The sequence below is a fragment of the Pezoporus wallicus genome, unplaced genomic scaffold, assembly GCF_028554395.1.
Source record: "Pezoporus wallicus isolate ANWC-B61680 ecotype Strahan unplaced genomic scaffold, APGP_CSIRO_Pwel_v1 contig_6783, whole genome shotgun sequence".
NCBI lineage: Eukaryota > Metazoa > Chordata > Aves > Psittaciformes > Psittacidae > Pezoporus > Pezoporus wallicus.
The window spans coordinates 194806-217358 of NW_026637555.1; the positions used below are offsets into that span (position 1 = coordinate 194806).

Consider the following 22553-nt stretch of genomic DNA (forward strand, 5'->3'; position numbering starts at 1 on the left):
ACTTTGGCTTGCTACACTGAGGCATCTTTGCCATTTCTGAAGGGCTGCAAAAGACACAAAGAAACCCTTGCACATATGTGCATCCCAACCAGAAGGAAGTGCAGCAGGAGGGCCAGGAGACCTCCTTGGATGGATAAGGAGCTCCTGAGGAAAATTTAAATTAAAAAAGAGGCTTATAATAAGTGGAAGCAAGGAGGAAGGCCTGGGAAGAGTACAGGGATGTTGTCTGGGAAGCTAGGGACCAGGTTAGGAAAGCTAAGGCCCAGTTAGAATTAAACTTAGCTAGAGGTGTTAAAGGATAACAGGAAGGGATTCTACAAGTACGTAGCAAATAAAAAACACACTAGGGAGAATGTAGGCCCCCTCAGGAAGCTCTCAGGAGAACTGGCTACACAGGATTTGGAGAAGGCTGAGGTTCTGAATGACTTCTTTGCCTCGGTCTTCACTGGCAAAGGCTCTGACCACACCACCCAAGTCTTGGAAGGCAGATGCAGGGACTGTGAGAATGAAGACCTTGCGCCCACGGTAGGAGAGGAACTGGTTCGAGACCATCTTAAAAATCTGAATGTGCACAAGTCCGTGGGTCCTGATGAGATCCATCCGTGGGTCCTGAAGGAGCTGGCGAATGAAGTTGTGAAGCCGCTGGCCATCATATTTGAGAAATCATGGCAGTCAGGTGAAGTTCCCGATGACTGGAAAAAGGGAAATATAACCCCCATTTTCAAGAAGGGGAAAATGGATGACCCTGGGAATTACAGACCAGTCAGTCTCACCTCTGTGCCTGGCAAAATCTTGGAGCAGATTCTCCTGGATGGCATGCTAAGGCACATGAAAAACAACAAGGTGCTTGGTGACAGCCAGCAGGGCTTCACTAAGGGGAAATCCTGCCTGACCAATTTGGTGGCCTTCTATGATGGGGCTACAGAACTGATGGACAGGGGTAGAGCAGTTGATGTCATCTACCTGGACTTGTGTAAAGCGTTCGACACTGTCCCACATGACATCCTTGTCTCTAAATTGGAGAGACATCAATTTGATGGATGGACCACTCGGTGGATAAAGAACTGGCTTTATGGCCGCACACAAAGAGTTGTGGTCAATGGCTCAGTGTCCGGCTGGAGACCAGTAACGAGTGGTGTCCCTCAGGGATCGGTGTTGGGACCGGTCTTGTTTAACATCTTCATCGCTGACATGGACAGTGGGATTGAGTGCGCCCTCAGCAAGTTTGCCGATGACACCGAGCTGTGTGGTTTGGTTGATACCCTGGAGGGAAGGAATGCCATCCAGAGGGACCTTGACACGCTTGTGAGGTGGGCTGATGCCAACCTCATGAAGTTTAACCATGCCAAGTGCAAGGTCCTACACCTGGGTCGGAGCAATCCCAGGCACAGCTACAGGTTGGGCAGAGAAGAGATTCAGAGCAGCCCTGCAGAGAAGGACTTGGGGGTGCCAGTCGATGAGAAAATGAACATGAGCTGGCAGTGTGCACTTGCAGCCCAGAAAGCCAACTGTATCCTGGGCTGCATCAAAAGGAGCATGACCAGCAGGTCGAAGGAGGTGATCCTGCTCCTCTGCTCTGCTCTTGTGAGACCTCACCTGGAGTATTGTGTGCAGTTCTGGTGTCCTCAACATAGAAAGGACATGGAACTGTTGGAACAAGTCCAGAGAAGGGCCACGAGGATGATCAGGGGCTGGAGCACCTCCTGTATGAAGACAGGCTGAGAAAGTTGGGGCTGTTCAGGCTGGAGAAGAGAAGGCTGCGTGGAGACCTCATAGCAGCCTTCCAGTATCTGAAGGGGGGCTATAGGGATGCTGGGAAGGAACTCTTCATTAGAGACTATAGTGACAGGACAAGGGGTAACGGGTTAAAACTTACACAGGGGAAGTTTAGGTTGGATATAAGAAGGAAATTCTTTCCTGTTAGGTTGGTGAGGCACTGGAATGGGTTGCCCAGGGAAGTTGTGAATGCTCCATCCCTGGCGGTGTTCAAGACCAGGTTGGACAAGGCCTTGGGTGAGATGGTTTAGTGTGAGGTGTCCCTGCCCACGGCAGGGGGGATGGAACTGGATGATCTTAAGGTCCTTTCCAACCCTAACTATTCTATGATTCTATGATTCTATATTTACAATATTATTTTTAGTAAAACACATTACTAATTAAATTTCCTTTGTCAAACATCTCGCTCATCTTCAATGTCTATTCAGATAAAGTCCCCAAAGATTTTCCTGGCTGCATCTTCTGTATAGCATTTACCTACCATAAAACTTCTCATGTTCTTATCCCTCCCCCTTATAAAAAAGGTCCAAATCCCAGGACCAGGAAATTATTTCTGCATGGCAGTAAACTTGTTCCTTTCCTTAAAGCCTCCTGGTGTGACTATTCTGCAGGAGAATACTGTTACCATAGCAGAGACCTCCTGAATTTCAATCACGCTCCAAGAGCATTGTACTAAACAAGGAATCTACGTGCTATGTTGTTAAAAAATGCAGCGTGGAGTTTTTATCATTCCTTCTAGTGTAACCCTCTCACCAAAAAAAAACCAACATTTTCCAGTGTACTGGACCTAGATGGGTTGCTTCTGTTCAGAGGAAAAAGTGATTGAGAAAATTAGGTGCTTTTCCGGTACAAGTGTGGGTGAATATAACAGGAACAAACAAGAACAGAGAGTTTCTTTATCAGAATTCTTCTGCCTGTGGAGCTTCCTTTCTGCTCTGCTCATTTTTAGCTACTACTAACATCTCTATCTCAGTCTCCCTCCCACTCAAATAACAGTAGCTGAATCAATGCCCTGGACTTGTAAGCTTGTCACTAGAAAAAAAACTATCAGCCAAAGTAATAGATTTGCAGCTGCCTACCAGCCAGAGACATAGAATCACAGAATGGCTTGGGCTGGAAAGGACCTTAACACCACCTAGCTCCAACCTCCTGCCATAGGCAGGGATGCCTCACACTAGACCATGTTACCTAAGGCTCTGCCTAGCCTGGCCTTTGACTGCTGGGAGGAACCAGAACACATTGCTTTTCATAACACTTTTTCTGTAACATGTTGAAAGCATTCAACAGTTAAATTCATTGAATTTATAAAGTTGCTGAACATCTAATTTCTTTTTGATACTTGGGCCACAGACCCTCTGAAAAAAATGGGCTGTTAAGACCTCAAGAAAATGAAAGGCCAGATTTTCATTCAGAGCATGCCAACACTGTTAGATGTGATTAGCTATTTTTCCATTTCTGTGGACACTGTAACTAAAAAGCATGTGGAAGTATGGAAACTTCTGGCACTTCTTTCTTCTCGCCTTTTCTTTTTTTTCATTTATAAATAAATAAATGTAGGTTTATTTTCATTGTATTTTAATATGAGATGTACCAGTACGTTGCTGTAAAGCTTCTTCATTTCATCACATCTCTTTGACAGTTGGGATAGATCCCCTTCATATTTCTGAATTAAATCCTGTAATAAAATAAAACTTCTTAATTTCATATAGGAGCATAATATTGAAACAGGAATTAAATAGCAGTGAAAACAAGCTAATTCATGTCAAAATTTTCATGTCACAAAAATTTCACATTTCACAAAAGATAAGCATACATCAAGCACACACATTTCCCTACAAGTATTGAGACATCAAAGACAAAAAAAAAGAAACATCAATGTTAGAGAAGTTTCTACTGTATCATCCGATGACATTACCTAAATCTATTAAAACTGGCAGAACTAGATAAGCATCATAAGGTCCTAATTTCCACCCCCATTTGGCATAGACTAGCCTTTTTGCATAAGTTGTTTATCATTCCCGGTTGCTAGTTCTTAAGGAGACGGAAACTTAACTTAGAAACTTCACTTTTGAAGTAAAGATTCTTTTGTTTTGACAGGAATGCCTTCACTGGAAGTAGGCTTGTTCACAAGTAGGGCAACAGCGCTTCTGAGACTTAATTAACTTCTCTGTACCCAGGCTAATAAACCCTGTGTTTGGTTCTGCTGACCATGGCCAGAACTGGGCTCGCTACAGCTTGCTCAGTGAACTCTCCATTGTGTTCCTACCCCATCTTTTTTTGCCACTAGCATGGGTAGAATCATGTTAGATCAACCTGTATTCATAATTTAGGCATGCCTTAGCATGGTGTTTCTCGGATGGTCTCTTTTTCCAAGTAAGGTTGAGAGGAAATGGCCTCAAGTTGCATGAGGGAAAGTTTAGACTGGATATTAGGAAATATTTTATCACTTAAAAGGGTTATCAAACACTGGAACAGGCTGCCCAGGGAAGTGGTGGAGTACCCACCCCCAGAGGTATTGAAAAGATATGTATATGTGCCACCTGGGGACACAGTTTAGTGATGGCCTTGGCAGTGCTAGGTTAATGGTTGAATTCAATGACCTTAAAGGTCTTTTCCAACCTAAATGTTTGGAAACATATAAACAGAATAAACATACAAACATATATATATATATATATACACACATATAAACAGAATAAATATGACTGTGCTATTTTCCTTTCTGAGAGCAGAGGAAATTATTAAAAATTCATATATGCTCTAAAATTACTATTATTGCAAAGTGAGTATCATGAGTAACCTTGGGCTACACCCATTCCTCATCCACTCCAGCCCATTTCACTGTGAAGCAAAAGCAGGAGATGCAGAAACTCTGAAAAGCCCTTCTCACGCTGCAGTATGAGACACTATCAGAAGGGAATAAAAGGCCACTTTCCCTCAAATGCTTGACACCCTTGTCAGGGCAGATCTCAGCACAAACTAAGCAGATTACTCATCCTTTCCCTCCAGCCCACAATAAGACTGTGATAATGTTACCTTTAGATCCTTGCAGAACTGTGACTCCTGGGATGTCACTTTGATTGTCTTGGGTTTAATAAGCCGCCTGCACTGAATAACGTCTTCCAATTCTTTCTTTAAAACTAACAAAAGAGAAAGAAAATGAGAAATCTCACAGGCATGCAGTTGTGTCCAAATGGTTGCAAATGTCTAATTTAGGACACATGGAAAATTTAGGCGATTATGGGTCTACAATACATTCATCTAGGAATATAACTTTTTGTGTGGTTATAGAAATCCTGAAAGAGGCATGGGTCTTGCAGAAAAAATATAGTATGTGATCACATCACAGCAACTACTGAATAATGAAGAGGCCGATAATATGGTTATGCAGCAGCCATAAATCTGACCTTTCCTAGATTTAAGCATTGGGCTTAGTAATGAAAAAAACATTCTTCAAACCTATGTTTTGTGTAAAAAGTTCAGGGTTCTTTTAAAGATAAAAGAATAAAAATTCTACTGTGTGTAACAGTAAGAAATCCTGTTTGTACCGTGAGACTCCTGCTGTGTGAAATGGCAGGAGAAGAGGGTACAGCGTTGGCTCCAGGGACTTGGTCCTGAACTAACTCAGGCTGCATTCTAGCATCTTCCTCTGCTTGTGCAATAATTGCAGAAGATGAGCTCTAGGATGTGCCTTGAACTACATGGTAAGAAAGGCTGATTCACTGGCATTTGGTCCATCTCTTTCCTTCCCTGCTCTGGTGAATGGGTCTCAGAAGATACAAGTGACTAGACTATGCTGGACCCCTCAGGAACCCATGGAAGAAGACAGCAACCTCATCCAGTACTCAATATTTACCTCCTCTGACAGCACCCAACAGTTTCTGGTATAATGCCCATTGTACTGCTTTACCTATGACTTTCCAAAACTGCCTTTAAAATAGTAAGTAATTTTGAATCGCTATCAACATTGTCCCCAGAGAACACAAGTTACCAAAGGTAAACAGTGCTATTTTTACTTCATTATATCTCCTAAAAAGTTGATTGGAGTTTCATGAAACAATATAAACAACCAGGCTACATGCCTGGCTGACTCCAGGAGCCCAGCAGAATAGGTATGAGAGTTTTTCAAGCCAAGAGCTGAGAGTGACTATCATTCAGATGTGCTATCAAAGGCTAAAATAGTATCTATTGGTGTGTAGTTAGAGTCAACACCACATCACATTTTCAGAAGATAGATTTTTTACAAACTTTCGACATAATACAAGTCACTTTCATCCACTCATACACCTCCTCTATCAAAAGCTTCATTCTAAAATCCATTGAATTCACTGGCCACATTATGACACTGTTCAACGATAACTTGTAAATGTCTTCCAAAATCTGTCTTATATTTGAATAACCTTATTCTATTCCCTCCTGTTGATTGCTGTTGGACTCCTTTCTAGAGAAGATGACCAGTTTTGTTCAAAGAAGCTCTTGAACTTCAGGACTGAACTGTGGGAAAGTTTCTCCTGCCTCATCGCCTGCTCCCAGAGACTCTGCTGCAGCCGTAACTTTGATGGAGCACTTGTATTACTTAACATATGCAGTATATGACAAACTCTATTTACCATGGGCAGTCTCTTTTTTTATATTTCTAAACCACCTGGACAAACTTTAATATTTCTTTTTTATTTTTCTAAGTTCTTCACGGTAGCACGGCAGGTTCAGTATCACCATAGCAACAGTTTACCTCAGTGTTTTGAACCTTTACCTCTCTTTACAAACTGCAGAAGTGCAATGAAAACCTGTTCCAAATGACTGCACACCATATGAAAATCTTTCTCTGAATTTAGAAACCACATTTACATACCATCAACTTCAGCGCTGAGGCCCTTCATGGAAGCTGGAAAGGAAGAGAGAGGGAAAAAACATGCTAATAAGCACCATTCACAGTGTGAGGATGGAAGTCTCCACAGAAGTTGAAGGACTTCATTTTTCATTTGTTGATTATTTTTTCCCCCTCCCTCCTCTTACCATCGGGAACAGCTTCAAATTCTGTCAACTCCTCAGAAAATTTGGCAAGATCAGGCTCATGTAAGAAGATCTGTTCCACAAGGGCGTGAAGCAAGGTGAATGTCTTCTCTTTACCCCGCAACAGAGGTAACTGCAAAGGGAACAGAGCAATAATTGACAGACTGAGCTGTTACACTTAAAAAATTAAAAAGAAAGAAAGAAAAAGGAACAGCAGGATGTTGATAGCTCCCAGGTAAAGCTGGCAAGAATAGAAAACAATGAAATTAATCCTCTTTTCAATCTGCCATTTCACACGTTCTTGAGTAAGATCAGCTTTACACTCCCATATCTGTTGACCTTCCTTGTTCTTTTGTGTATTCTTATTCACATGGGTCTTTTTTAACTTGAGGTATCCTAACTGATTACAACTGATTTTGAACCGCCAAACACAGCCATTACTCCTTTCCAGTTAAAAGCAGTGTGCTGTGCTCACAAAGATAGCAAAGTTTCTTAATTGAATCTGGGAAGATGCTTTGTGGCAGAAAATGATTTCTTAGGCATTTTTCATTATGATAGATGTGGTATTATAGCCATTATATATATATATAAAGAGAAAAAAGAATGCAAGTTGCGTCTCAGAATTGTCACTAGAGTTATAAATCACTCACCCATATATTAAAGTCTCCAGATGGGAAAGATACCTTACAAAAACAAAACAAAAATCCTTCTCTCTCCTATACAGATAAGGCATAATCTTGCAACAGCATTAAAGGTACAAGGCAGCTTCATGAATTTGTATTTCTTACTTTTTAGGATAAGAATATAATGCTTTGTTCTGCTGGATGGAGGAGGGGAAAAACCCCAGTGCTCAGCAACAGCATTTTCTGATGGCAAATTTTGATGAAGAGGGGAAAGCAGTTTCCTTAAAACCAGTGGAAAACTCAGCCTAATGTCACACAAGTGGTAGGTCAGTGATGAGACAATTAGAGAGCTAAGAGCCAAATGATGTTTATTGTGCTGCAGATGTCTGGCAGGATAAAGATTGCAACTGCCACCTTTGTCCCCTCTTCAATCATCCAGCAGAGCAGTGATGGAGGGTTAAAACTGTTGCAGGCAAATTTCACTCCCTGTCAACTTATTAATTTATTTACACTCTACTTTTGAAACTTTACCTTCAAATGGCAAATCCTTCAAATTTCTGGTGGCAAAAGGTCTTGCACTGGTGTAAAATGAAGCACTAAGAAATTACTCCAGTGCCATAAAAATGCAACCACCACAGAAGAAATGCTGTAGTTACAATCTCTGACTACAGTGAAATGAAAAGGGTCCATATAACAGCGCTCTGCACAAAACTGCAAATTATGCTTTATCTAAACTTGTTTCTAACCAGGGGCCTGCAGCTCAGATGCCTGTTCTAGCCAGGGGATCTTAATATCAGGACTGTCAGCATTTTGATGTTCTACCTCATTAGAAACAGAGTGTACTCAGCACCTCGGTGCCCTCATCTAGCCAGTGCTGCTGTCTAAAATGGAGAAATGCATCTTATTTTAATAGACGTTAAATAATATGTTGTTATGCAGGATTTTGTTTCTAGTGCAACCAAAAGAAGATGTTAAAATGTTAGCTACTCATTAAAAATTATAGCCTTTCTCCATATTGAGGGAAAAACTGAGTTAATATTAGTGGCTAACATACCATAGAATGTGAAGCTTTTAATCACAAGAAAAATATTTACTCACTTTGGTCAAAGATGACAATCGAAATCCTTTTGTCTTCTCTTTTCCAGCCTTTTCATTTAAATGGTTCCCAATGGCTAAAATGTACTCCAAGACAGCAACAAATTTTTGGCTGGATAGCAGCTGCTTACTTGCTTGGATTTTCTGGGTTATTAGCTGAAATACACAAATCTTCCTCCAGTTCAGATTGAAAATGTAAGCAAATCACAGGTGTCTATACCTTCTTTTTGCCAAAAGCCTCATTTTCCTCGCCTGAAGTCACGCTTTAGCTGATGGATAATTTCCTATTCAACTTTGGTGGGGGAATAGGCCAGGGGTTTTCAGGAAGGACCTTTTGAAAGTCTCCCACCAAGATAAAGCTGGTGTTAGCACAGTTGCCTGTCCCTGAAGGAGGTCACATCCTTTCTGGCTGCCAAATCGGCCCTGCCAAAATGACTTCAACTTCATCTCTTAAAAATGCTTGTTGCAAAAAAAAGGTATTTTGTTGTTTGAATGCACCAGATTGCATCAAATGTCATGTATCAGGGGAAGCAGATAGCCTCAAGCACGGTACAAAGTTCTCCATTCTTCACCTCCCTCCCTCCTGTTTATACCAGCTGAAGACTGTTCTTATCAGAATTCTTAGCAGTTTCCCCACAAGGAAGAGTCATCATTTCCTGTAATCAAACTCAGTATCAATTTCTGTTTCCCTCCCTTCTAGAGCTACAGACACAAGAGCTTTGTTTTAAATTAGGAAACGCATGTTTTTTTTAGCACCACACCTCTCTTCATCATTCAGCAACACAAATGTGAAAACAGGGAAAGGATGAAGTGCACAGGAGAACTGAAAGCCATGTGTAAAACAATTTTGACACATCACAGGGCCAGAAACCAGGTCAGTATCCAGCTTGTCTCATAGAGTTTCTGGGGTATAATCTATGGTTTAACAACATGTGTTAGCATGCAACAGTAAGAAAATACATAGACAACTAATCAGCTCTTCAGTGAACATTAAATATCTGTCAAAGCAAACAGTATATGTAATAGATTTCAAATATTTCGTTTCAGTGGAGGACAGCAAAGGTGTAGCACTGTATCAGGCAGGGTGAGAAATCTGTGCATCTCCTCAGTGTTTTCCGTCTGTTCCCCTTCTGAGCTTTGTTAACTGTTACTATGGTTTTAATCAAGCCAGACAAAGGATAACACACTTGCAGAACTTCCAAGTTTTGTTATCACCCCCATGCAGAATGGGAGCAAAACCTTTGCAACGTTTTCATAGGAACAGAATCATGTTGAAACACTTTGTTTTGAATCAAAGCCTACGCAAACCATGGCAGGTAAGGCAGCAGTTTGGAACAAGAATATCCAGTCCATGCAACTGGAGCACTGTTTATTTGCGTGCCCCTACTCCTAAATCAACCCTAAAAGAGGCAAGAGACTTGAACTGTGGTTTGCAACACTTCAGTTCAGGGCTGTAATCTTCCTGCTGTCTTCTAAACATCATAAATGCCTATGAGATGCTGGTCAAATTGCGCAAAAATTGCTCTAGGGTTCTATGACTTTAGATTGATTCCTTCAGCTTGTGGGGCAAGAACCTCCACACAAAAGGAATTGAATTTTAATGGTGAAGTTCTTTTCTGTCTTATCACTGCCCAAAGAAAGAGGAAAATTCAACAGCATGAACTAAAATTTGAAAATCCTTTCCTGTTCTTTTCTTTCTCCCTTGTGGAAGTCTATTCCTCTGCCAGTTCCGTTAGCAACTGCTTCTTGAATCTTCATGGAATAAGGATGATATTGAATGCACATACATGTATATACTGTTTTGTTTTGAACCACTACTGTGGAATACCATCATTACCAAAATACAGTTAAACTAATTGGATTCCCAAAAGCATTCCAAGTGCACTGGTGATAGCACCACTGCATTTCAAATGTAGACTGTCTCTAACAGTTCATGCCATTTACAATTCCTTGGCTATCAAAGCCATGAACTACAGAGATTTTATGAAGTTTTTTAACCTTTCTGCTTGTTAATTTTGAACAGAGCCATGAAATGTGGGTTTTTTTATACACTAGGCTGCCTGGATTATTACACTATGAATTGCTTCCATTATGGACCATGAGATATTTTGCTACAGGCAAAAAAATGAGGTGTGGGAAAATCCCACAACCTCCCTAACTACGCCAGCTTGAAATCTGCATTGAAGCCACTCAGCCCTCTACCATCTAGCCGGTAGATTCTGGTTACAAACACACTATGAACACACTATAAACAATGCTACTTACAGGCTCCAAATCTCTCATGCTTACAGGGAGCTCCCGTATGGTAAGCAGAAGATCCAGCCTCTGGCCTAAGTGGGGGATTTTACACATCTGCATGGAGTTGAACAGAAAAAGAATCAAAACCTGTGTTTATACCAAAACAAACACATATCTTTCATAATTTGAGTAATTTGCTGCATCATAGTTCTCCTGATTTCTGTGCTCATTTATTCATTTTATTCTAGGCCTTAAGTCTGTAGATATACTATGGCACATACCTGAATATACATTTTGCAAAAGCAAATTTAAGAAGGCACTGCACACTCCTAAGGCCAGACATTATTAAAATCGGTGACACTCATTTCTTGTAAGAATGGTTAAATGCATACAGTTTTATGCTCACAGGTTTTAGAAATCTAGCTCAGAATAAATCAGCTCCTACTTTGGAAGAGAGGGAGGGCATGTGACTTGGAGACACAAAGGGATCCATATAGTTCTTTTCATCTACCTGTCCCAACTCTTTATCAGATAAATCCTCTTCTACTGATTCTAGCTGAGATTGTAAATTTAAGTTACAAACAACAGCTTCTTGTAGTGGTTTTATCTAGGAGAGTGTCCTAAAAATGGCACACCTTCTTACCTCTAACATAAACTGATCCACCACGTGCAGCTCTGAAGAAGACCCCTTGAATGACTGGTACCTTTCTACATCTTTCGGTGTTGGCATGTATCTGTAAAGCAGCAAATGAAAACCAGATGTCCACTTCCTCTTCATTCTATATTACCGTAACATAAAACTACCATTCCGTTCCATCAGAATTCCCTACTATTTCATGTGGGTTACACATTGCATATTTATTCTTTAACCATTGGAACTTTATAGACATTTGAGCCAGCTATGTGATGTCAAGCAAAAATGATCTGCAGATACATCTGCATATCTGGAAATGCTTGAATGTTTATATAAGGCTTGAAAATAACAGTCAGTACTGTTCAGCTGCTGATCTACAGTCAGTTTACGATGGCATGGGATTGGAAAACGTAAAATCACACAGAGAAGTTAAGGACATAATTTCCAGAGAGGTTCATCAACTCTGAGCTTGATATATACGTGCCATGTTTTCATTGATCTGAGAATCATATCTGTCAACATTTCCAAAGCACCTAGGAACAGCATACACTTTCTGAGTGGTTGTGGCCATGCTGGCTCAGCTTGACTCCAGCAATAACTTCTCTGAAAAATTAGCAGAAAAGCAGAGCAAACTCATGCTGTGGTGTGATTAACCAATGAGCCCCACTGGCTGACTGACTCCTACCTCTAAAACAGTTTTAATTACCCATGAAACAAGAGTGGGCAAAGGCATTTCTGTCTCTCTAAGTGCTGCATCACATCCAAGATCTGTTTCTTGGTTTTGTTATGATAGCATGTAACACAGCTTTCTTCTTTCTGCATATGGTAACAGAATATTCTTCCACAGTACTCCATAGCAGCAGATTCTTAAAAACTGGCATCTTTAAACATGCCTCCACTTGGAAAAATAAACACGCCATCACAGTTCTCCTTTGTCTGCCTGATACACTATGGGAATTCATAGCATACCTTAAGAAAAATGAAATCAATGTAATAGCTAACATATGAGGAGTGTTAAGAATCTTAAATAAGTATTCAGGTCTACTAACTTCTTTTTCTGCAAACAACCTATTGAATTTGTAGCAACTGTGATTAAACATTCAGGGGATTTATCTGCATTTCCATTAAAAGTTAGGAAATTTATTCAAAGATGGAAAAATAATGCAACAATTTAAGCATGTTAAATACAAGACAAACAATAAAGGTGCTTTTTTTGCTGTTGTCAATAATTTAATATGACATTTCCATTGAATTATTGCTGGGTTTTGAGCTATTATATTAAAGCAGATTATAATATATTCCATTCATCAGCCTTCAGCATCAGGAAACAAAAGTGAATTCTCATTTAAAAATAACAGTTAACTGTTGGCAAATGAAAGGGTTTTTACTTATCATTAAAAATAGTTTGACTTTTAAAGCAAATTGAGAGAACAATTTTATTTAAAGCTGACAGCAAACATCTCCGTTTAATCAGAAGCCTGATATTACATCGACTTCCTTAAATGTATTGTGCACGGAAAGTGAAACTAGTAGATTACCTAGCTTTAAAGTTTAAAGCATTAAACAATGGAAATCATGGAAAAGGAAGCACAGGAATATGTGAATGCATTCCATAAATATATCTTGATATGAATGCAACTCGGAATTTCTACAATGAAAATACCTCCCACTGTTCTGAAAAATTAAGTTTATAGGGCAAAAGAGTCCTTTGCTATTGATTTTAAGACATCAGTATAAAGAATTATTCAGAGAACTGTGGAACTGTTTCTGGATCAAAATAAGTCCTGAAGCTTCTACTGATTTACCACCACCTCCACTCACATTCACTGGATACATGAGCAGGACATTTTGCTCATTGGTCACAGGCTTTAAAATGTAATCTTGGTTTGGCTTTAATTATTTTTCATTCAGCAATAGTAGAATTTAAGTTCCTGCTCAGGCTTAGACAGTGTGACAGGTATAATTTGCACAGAGAGGAATTTTCCAGCCACTGACTACCCTGCTTAAACTCCTGTCATAACTACAGGTTCTCAATTAGCTGGAGGACACATTTTAACAGTAAAATTTTCCCCCATGGCACTTAAATCAAGTGAAAATATCTTCAAAAGCATGAAGTGTTTAGCTACTTGTGTTGTGCCACATCCACTACAATGAATTGTACGAGAGAAACTTATAAGTGCTTATGCTTTGTGATAAGAATCTGCTCCTTCGATGAGATGTCTGAATGGGAGACAAAAGACACTGAACTGCCTTGGAGATCCAACCCTTAACTCTGAAATGCACCTCATCTATTTCAGTAATTCTTCTAAAACTACTGGGTGGAAAAATTAGCTTTCTTTCACTGCAAGATTTGTACATACATTCCTAGATTTTGGCAATAAATGAGAATCCTTGATCATATATAGCGTAGAGTAATACAGCATCCAATAACTCTTACACATTCCACTCCTAGAAACATTTCCTCAGCGTTACTGCTATCAAAAGAAGACTGAAATATTCAAAGAAAAAATATAATCTTTCAAGTTTCATTGCCATTATTATTATTACAATTGGGTGATGGCAAAGACCACAGATGCTGTAAATTAGTGACCTCAGTGGTGTTACCAATTTCAGCATCATGTTGGTCCTGGACTGAATATGCAGTGCGGTATTAGGGCTTGAACAGAAGAGTGTGGTCAAACACATATACATTGACATATTCAGTGTCTTGTTCATGTCCCTTTTTACTTCAGGCAAGGTGTGTACAAACCATCTCACAGAACAGTGATTCCATACTACATGTCTGTTGTTCCCATTTAGATCACTTTCTAAGTACAGACATGATTCTGCAGACTTTAAAATTACTGTTGATGCATTGATTAAGATAAAGATTTTAAGGCCCAAATTAAACACATTCCACAAGTTGTTATTTACTTCCTTGCTTTCTTTGCCTGTGTCATCTTTTTCCAAGCTCACTTTGGCAAAACACTTTTTCTTTTCCTCATTTTGAAGCAAGAAACAGTTTTACATCAAATTTTCATATGAATGCATTTAATGAATGGCCCAAGTGTTACATGGGGACTAGGATGTATTACAGATGTTACTCTAGGATTCTGCTTCTTTCCTTTCTTTCCATCTCTTAAACTAGTAAAAGAGGTACAATCCACTTCCTATAAATTTCACATACCAGTAGTTTGCTTACACTCCTGAAATCTGTCTCAATGTAATAATTCAATTTTTTAAAGATACCGAAATTTGCATGCTGCTTTAAACCCACAAATCTACAAATCTCTGCAACTCAGAAATACTGATATTCTTACTACCCCATCAACCCATGAAGCTCCTTTAACACTTCTCTGCCTTCCGTCCTCTCCATACCAATTTTAAATCTTGCATTTCTGATCCCATAATAGATGGTAGGACTGTAGTAAGAGATACTGTAGTTTTCTCATCAAGTTACACCTGTTCACTGCCTCAACTTATTTTACTAACACTGCTCCTTATAAGTAGTTCACAAAATCATGTCATATTTGTTGTCATTTCTTGAAATCTCCTTTCCTACACAACATGGGGGAAAGTGACATTTTGGAGGCATACACTAAAATCTCAGTTACAAAGACTGAGATTTCTGTGTGCAACCCTAATACTGTATTCACAGTCAGGACAGATCCAATATTTCAGTAACATCTTTCCCAAACTTCACATTATTTGCAGAAGATTATGCCTTCTCCAAATGGTAGTCTGTATTATAAACAAACAATTGAACCCCAAAGATTACCTTCTTAGTGCTGTAATCTGCTCATCTGTAAGTCCACCATTCTTTTCATGTATAATATATAGTTTTTCTTTCAGTTCACTTGGTCTTATGTGGAAACTTTTAAGAAAAATGTCTGGAGGAATAAGATTCTTAGATTACTTGCAAGAAAATGCTCAAAGAAAGGAAAAATCACCCAAATGTTTCTTTATATTGATATTTACTTTCCAGATTTAAGGAAAAAAAAACCAAAACACCAAAAACTAAGGCAAGAATTCAGTATTTTCATTTTCTTTAAATATACATAGTAATAGACAAGCAAACATATTTCTGTCAACCAATGCTTAAGACAGAACTATCAAGACCCTTATCAGAAGATACTCAAGTACTTGCTCCTATGTATTTCTCTTGTACTCAGCTCAACAGACAAAATATTTCTTTTCCAAACAGCAACACAATGTATTGGCATATTATATTATTTTGAAGGTTAAATAAATTAATTTTTACAATTATTTTCATTTTGCTTGCTTAGTTTGTTTAATTTCTAGGATTCAAAAGAAAATGGGCAGAGTCTATGCAAGAAAAATTACTCCCAGAATGAATAAGGCTGCCTGGGATCAGAAGTGCTCACTCATTCCACACTTCCTGATATTCTAAAATTCTATTAAGTGTTTTTGTAATGTTTAAGACTTCTATGCTGACATGGGGCTGGCTCATAATACATATTATGATAGGAAAATGGAAATAAGATTGTTCCTCAAACAGGTGAAGAATCATTTGTAAGGCTGTTGCTCCCCAAAAGACCACTTTGTCATATTGGTTATTCTTTAGTTGCTGTCTGTCTCCATCATCATCACTAAAGGATAAAGGTAAGACAGGAAGCACAAGGAAGTGAACAAAAGGCAATAGCAGAGAATCTAAAAAGATTCAAATGCTTCTCAGTGTTGGCATGAAACTTTTGCTGTAGTCTTTGCTATGACAGAACTCCTTGAGCAGCAAAAGGGGATTGGGAAGGAGAATTCAGGAAGGATGTGTCTGATGCACCTTTGTTTCAGGCTTTCTTTCTCTAATTCTAAAAAAGCAATAGTTTTTCAGGTTATAGGTACTTGCTGTGGCTCAATTCAGCTACTAATGGTTCTCAGAAGACTGTTGACCAATGAAGAATATACCATTTATTCTTCCTCTGACACACTTTCCACTCTTTTAATTTTATTATAAGGTCTAAAGTTAGTGCTAAACTTGGCAGAATCTTCCCTTTTTCCATTTTATGCCTTTTATGCCTTGTAGCTTTTGCTTTCCTATGCCTTTTAACCATGTATCTCTTCAGGAGTAGTAATGTCTACAGACCATAACAGAATGAATAACTCAGAGTAAAATGTTGATTTTGAAATGTTCACAACCTGTCTATAAAGCATTTAATAATTTCTTGAATCTTTTCAGTGGCTGAAAGCAGCTGCTGTGTAAATTCTAGTCACCAGACTTTGCCAAAGTATTTTCCTAAGGAAAAGAAGGGTTATATATGAGGGAAACTGGGTCTCATACAGAGAAACAGACAGAAATCAAGGCACAGAAGCTGGTATTTTGACTCATAAATCAGATTTTCACCCACTGGATCCCACTTTCTGGTACCTGTTCTCTGTATGGCAGAATTTATTTTGTCTAGAAGAACCCAGTAGATGACTTAACTTCTATTTGCATTTTCTCATACACTGGCCTTGAATTTAGTGTGTAGGTCTTCTCTCAGAACTCTCGTTTTCCTCTTGTATTCAGAAAGCCACTCAGATTGTCGAAAAATTTTAACCTACTGGCATTTGGGAGCTTCATCCTTTTATTCGTCAATTTAAGAACTGCGGTTTGTAGCACTTGCAGGAAGATTAATCAGAATTCTCATGATCAAATTAACTTTTGATCTAAGTAATGTCCATTAAAATAAGCATATGCCAAAAATCTCACTGACAGGACTTCAAGGATAAGATTAAGAAACAGACATATAATGTCTCAACGAAAAAAAATTGTAAGAAGAATAGGATCAAAAGAAAGAATGGTGCTATTTGCAAACCCAAAGAAAATTCCTCAAAGAAACTGCAATAATTTAGTAGATAAAAGTGCTATTACAGGCTTCTTTTTATCTGCAACTGCACTTTTGCATCACTGCCTTTTAACCCTTCAAACTGTTAGTCAATGGATGCAATAATTCCAACAAGTTATCTCCATTTACTGTTCCCAATTAAAACTTTATACAATCTCCAAAATATATTCTCTTATCAATATTCATAAAGATGAAATCATTAAAACTTCAAAATTAACTGCCCCAAATTCTTTACACACGTAACGTTTCTTAAAACATCACTAGGATATAGAACTTTTTTGGAAAGGCATGTCTGTAATAGAAATCAGAGTAGTCTTTGAAGAACAATTACTCTAGCTCCTTTAACATTTACCAATTCTCATCAAAGTAATTGAAAAACCTTTATATCCTTTTATTAGTAAGACTAGAACTATGTGTTGAACTGCTTCATTAGGTGTGATAGACCGCTGTAGGTCAGGCCTTCAGCAGATTCATACTTGGGATGTAAGAGGGAAGAATCCTGGTCAGGATCATTCAAGACAGCCATTCACAGTCCAAGCCAGAGAAAAACCAAGAGTGTTCCTGTGACGTGGCTTGTAGCTGGCGCAAAGTCTTCTTACACCAAGCCATCTACACCTACAAAAATGTTCTGGAATGTTCAATATAGGAAAGAGACAGCACAGTTCTCAAACTTTCTGTTGACTTGTTTCACCTGCATAGCCCACAGAATCTGAAAAGTCAGATTCCACAGGTGTCATACATGATTTTTACATGTCTGCCCTAAGACAACAGCATCACAGTTCAATGACACATCCACATGTTTTGTGAAAGTGGAGCAGCTCAGTGCTTCTACTCTACATCATTAAGGACCATATTTAGAGCAACTGAGCCATTAGACCTGCTTTTATAAATGAGTAGAAGGACACTGAATTAAAAGATGAATTAAACACAAGCTTGTCTCATTGCCTATTGAATGGCAGAACATACAAATAGAAAATGCATGCAGTGCTCACCCCAGGCTTCCAGATAGGAGTACACAGTTGTTATTAATACACTTACTGAAGTTATGCGCAACTTTTCGATCTAACATGATGTGCTGATTCACTGAAGGTTCATTGCCTAAAAATAATGCAGTCTCCTGGATCTGGAACTGGTCACAGAGTCTGGATACATCTATTTTTTTCTTGCATGGGTCACACGATCCCCAGACAGACTTTTGAATCTAAAAATATAGGAGTGACAGGATAAGCAAAAAGACAAAGAACAGAGGCACTTTTCTTCATCCAAACACAGAAAAGGGCATCCAGGTTGTTTTGTGGCACAGCTGTACTTCTGTGATAACTTATAATACAGGCTGCAGTGTTGTTTTTCTGTAGCAGCTACCATCAGTTTCATCCTCACCTTATCACAAGGAACAACATCCCAGTGAAAGGCTTTGGTTCTCTTTGTCAATGAAGTGAGGCTGCAGGGCTGTGGGAGTGCAGGTGGGGCTGGTGGAACCTCTGCCTTGCTTCTGGGAAGTGGAAGAGGTGGTGATGATGGGGCTGATTCCCCCTCTGCAAACTTTGTCTGGGGGCTTGAAGACTTGTTCAGTCTGGCTGTTGGAGAGCTCCCACCTAAGTGGAGAATCTCCTCTTTCTGTTCATTCACATGTTCAGTGAAATCCTCGTAATCGGCTTCAGAGAAGGTGCATCCTTGAGACCCCTCCTGAGGCAGCGAGGCACCCTTGCACAGCTGACAGTACCTTTCTATGAGAGAGACCCACTCATTCTGGAGCTTGCTGACATCCTCCATCCTGTTATTTTGGACAGTAAGGGGTATACGAAACCTGAAATTTAAGAATGTCATATATAAACACAAGGCAGTGTAAATAACATGCTGACTAATACAGCCACAGATATTTCTTATTTAATCAGAATGATGTTCAGCTGCTTTACTGGTTAAAAGGAGCCTAGTGTTGCTCACTCTGACCTTTTCAGACAGAGTCAATTGCTTACGTGTCTAGAGGTTAGAGAGCTGAATTTTTGCCATGTATTGACTTTGTGGTGCAGTTACCTCCTAACTCGTCTTCTCCACCCTGGGAGAAGGTGAACAGTGAGCTCTGTTTTACTGTGATTGTTGCACAAGCTAGTCAGAACTTGTTCACACAGCTGGCCTATCAAGCTGAATGACATATATCTTCACTGCCTCCTGACATGACAACTAGACAAGTTTTTGTTGGCAGTATTTCAATGTCTCTTCTCAATCCCACAACGTGGTACTTTTAATTCTTCTTTAAAACACTCATCAAATCACTGCAGAACAATGGGAGGGGTAATTACATAATTCTGATGGCCTCGTTTCTCCACTGTTGCATTTTGTTCTCCATTGCTTGACCATGTTTTCAGTACTTCTGCTTTAACAAATTATTAATTGCCAACTATACTTACAAATAATTGTGTTCTTTGGTCTGAATTGAAAAGGTACTGCATCCATCTTCCTTGCTGACACTCACATCACCACCTGTCAAATTAATTGTAGTTGTTATAGGGTCTGCAGTGTTGTTCTTTCTTCCCAGATCTATGCAATATAAAGCCAATTCTCCTTCACGTAGTTGTACCAAGTACCTGTAGGACAAGGAATGGAGATATAGCTCATTCTTCACCGACTACGTTGTTAAAGCATTTTCTAATGTCAGTAGGTCTCCACATTTTTATAGCATCTTCCATGAACAGGTACAATGTTCTCAAAGCATAGAACCTTTGCGATAAAGGCTTTTTATTCTCATCTGACTCATAAGTAAACTGTGATATAACATAGGAACTTCCAGCCTGCCACATCTAATGAGAAAGCTAAAACTAAGATCTTACTATCAACTAAAAATTGCCCAAGTTCTGTTAATTTTTTAGCCACTCTCTGTCCAGCCCATTCCATGTATTCCTTTCAGATTTTTGGGATGGTGGGTCTTTTGGACTGTGAACTTTTAAAGGAATTCTCTGTGTGGCTGAGCAGTGCACAATATGACAAGGCTTCAGAATTTCTGTGTCTGGTAGGTTCCACTGTCACCAAGCTATAAGCAAGTCACCATGGTATAAGTTAGTGCCCAATCTTATAGTCCAATAACTCACTCTCTCTCTCTTAGAAATGCCTCTGTATATGCTTTTACTCCATAAGGTCTGATCCTGGTCCCTCCTCATTCCCAGGAGTCACCTGGCAGGAAAAGGTCAAAGTAGTCTGCTGTCAAGGGCTTCCATCAGAACTAACTGTGCCAAATTTGGGGTATTATCTATTTAAGTGATAAATTAATCCTTGCAGAAATTGCCTGACCGTACACAGATTCTATTTACAGCACAATCTTCAGCTTCAGTCTCTGCTCTAGGATTCTGCTCTGCTGCTTATAAAAAGCAGGGCTTTACTGTATGCACTTTTTATTCTTATTCAAGCATTTACATTTTCATTTTTCCTGAGGGTTACTGCATGTCTTTATCATCCTGACAGTTCTATCAGACCTTTCTTTTCTTCCACTCTTTCTTCAAGGTGTGGCTAGTTGATTAAGGTGTTCTATGAGGAATTTAAATAAGGTTAGCTGCTCCAGAAGAATTAAACATAAAATACAAATTGCAGCTATTCCCACATAAACAGCCCAAGAGATAAGAATTGTTTAATGGAGCTGGCAGTTATATTGATCTCTCCTTTCTTTAAAGCAGGAACTTATAGTTTAATAGGATCTCCAGATGTTTCCACCATTATTTACTTTGCCTAAAAAAAAGAGAGGATTAATATCAAGCAGAAATCAACAAGGGCTTTGCTTCGTCAGATAAATAAAAATCAATTTTTTTTGTTAACAAACTTGTTAAATGTTGCAAGGTAACAACTCTTGGGCATGCTCGAGGATGGCGTTTACAAGATTTACAGTGGTAGCCTTTTAAAAACAATTAAAATCATTTTCTCTGAAGTCTTTGAGATAATTGCTCTGTGCAGATGATTACAGTGTTACATTTTTTTTCATTAGCTTTTGCTAGTCAGACTTTTTTCTCTCTCTTTCTGATGGTACAAAAATTTCCAGGTATTTTAGGATCTGGCTCAGGGGAAGGATGGGTTGTCTGTGGAATGGGGAGTGAACTATGTAAAATCACTCTGTCTGGTTCACTAGTTCAGTAATAGAATAAGCAGAAGTGAAAGTTGTGCTTATCTGTGATGTTTAGGGGCTGAACAAAATGGTAGTGATGGTCCATTTTCTACTGAATAACAATTCCTGTCTCTAAAACCATCACCCCATTAGGCCACCATGGTTGGCCACTGCCATGGGAGGGAAGTTCAGAACATTATGAGAATGAATTATGAATTTTGGAGCAGCCACTTTGGCCAGTGTGAGTCAACATTCTCCAGCAGGACTCATACGTCTCTGCTTTGCTTTTTCTCCTTTTCCTTATGATTGATAAAGGAATTTTCAATCAAGTAAAAATTCAAGAGGTAAACATAAAGACTCACACTAAAATCACTCTGAACACTGTGTTACTTATGCACGTAACAGTCTCTAGTACACAACAGCGCTTCATTTTGTTCAGTACCACTATTGCACTAACAGTTAATTTCAGTGATTTCATCCCATGCAGTTTTGGCATTTACATTTTAACTTTAAAAAGACATTTAAATAATTAACTTATCAGCAAATTAAATTCTTCTTTATCAGAAATTGCAATGAAATCCGCAGCCCAAAGGTCTACAAAAGTGCAGTTCATACTTCACCCATTCAGTGCATGTACAAGTGTTTTGCTGCAAATCCAACAGTCCTTCATGTATCACGTCACATTCTGCAGGTCTTCCAAAGCTTGACTCTGCTGGTCTCTTGCATGAATTGCTCTGTATGACTCTGCTCAGAAGGTATGTTATCTACATAATAAATGGCAGCAGAAAGAGTATATTTTCCATGATAATTCCCTTGAATAAGACATTAATAGGGGGATTTTTCAAGTATAAAAATGACACTGAGCAGCAGCCAAATGGGTAAAATAAATTAACGTAAAATAAATAAGGTCTTTCTATGATGACAAACTACTTAACTGCCATTTGGTTTTATGCCCACAGTGCTAAATCTATCAGGGTAAAGAGAATATAATTTTATTCTGGAGGGGTTACTGTAAAACATTTTTAATTTATTATTTTTTAATTCATATACAAAGCAATCCAGGACAAAGGTTTTGTTCAGCTCACTTCAAGCCCAAATAGTACTTGATTGACTTAGCTTGAAGTCTCAAACAGCAGGAAAATGAAGGCTTGCCTAGTTGAAAATAGCATGGATTAAGGTGGGTGTGAATTTAAAGCATTCTTTTTGTTATACAGAGCCATATTTGAGTGCTTTTACTACTGAATACATGTTCCTTTTTGAGCTCT

The 22553-nt window shown here is 38.9% G+C and overlaps 1 protein-coding gene across 3 annotated transcripts in view; it reads right to left on the minus strand.

Moving 5' to 3' along the window:
- The window catches only part of LOC130597609 (formin-H-like), a 45830-nt gene that overhangs the window by 2495 nt on the left and 20782 nt on the right, over positions 1–22553 (minus strand). The window contains exons 6-17 of one of the 3 annotated variants that reach the window (XM_057406308.1): positions 21904–22052; positions 19610–19786; positions 18582–19008; positions 18240–18402; positions 15137–15248; positions 11389–11479; positions 10773–10859; positions 8511–8678; positions 6793–6922; positions 6629–6661; positions 4813–4916; positions 3368–3451 (exon numbers count right to left, since the gene is read on the minus strand). In XM_057406308.1, coding sequence (XP_057262291.1) covers positions 3368–3451; positions 4813–4916; positions 6629–6661; positions 6793–6922; positions 8511–8678; positions 10773–10859; positions 11389–11479; positions 15137–15248; positions 18240–18402; positions 18582–19008; positions 19610–19786; positions 21904–22052 — 1725 coding nt within the window. The remainder of the gene's footprint in view (positions 1–3367; positions 3452–4812; positions 4917–6628; positions 6662–6792; positions 6923–8510; positions 8679–10772; positions 10860–11388; positions 11480–15136; positions 15249–18239; positions 18403–18581; positions 19009–19609; positions 19787–21903; positions 22053–22553) is intronic. The other 2 variants (XM_057406310.1, XM_057406311.1) reach the window with 2 other exon arrangements.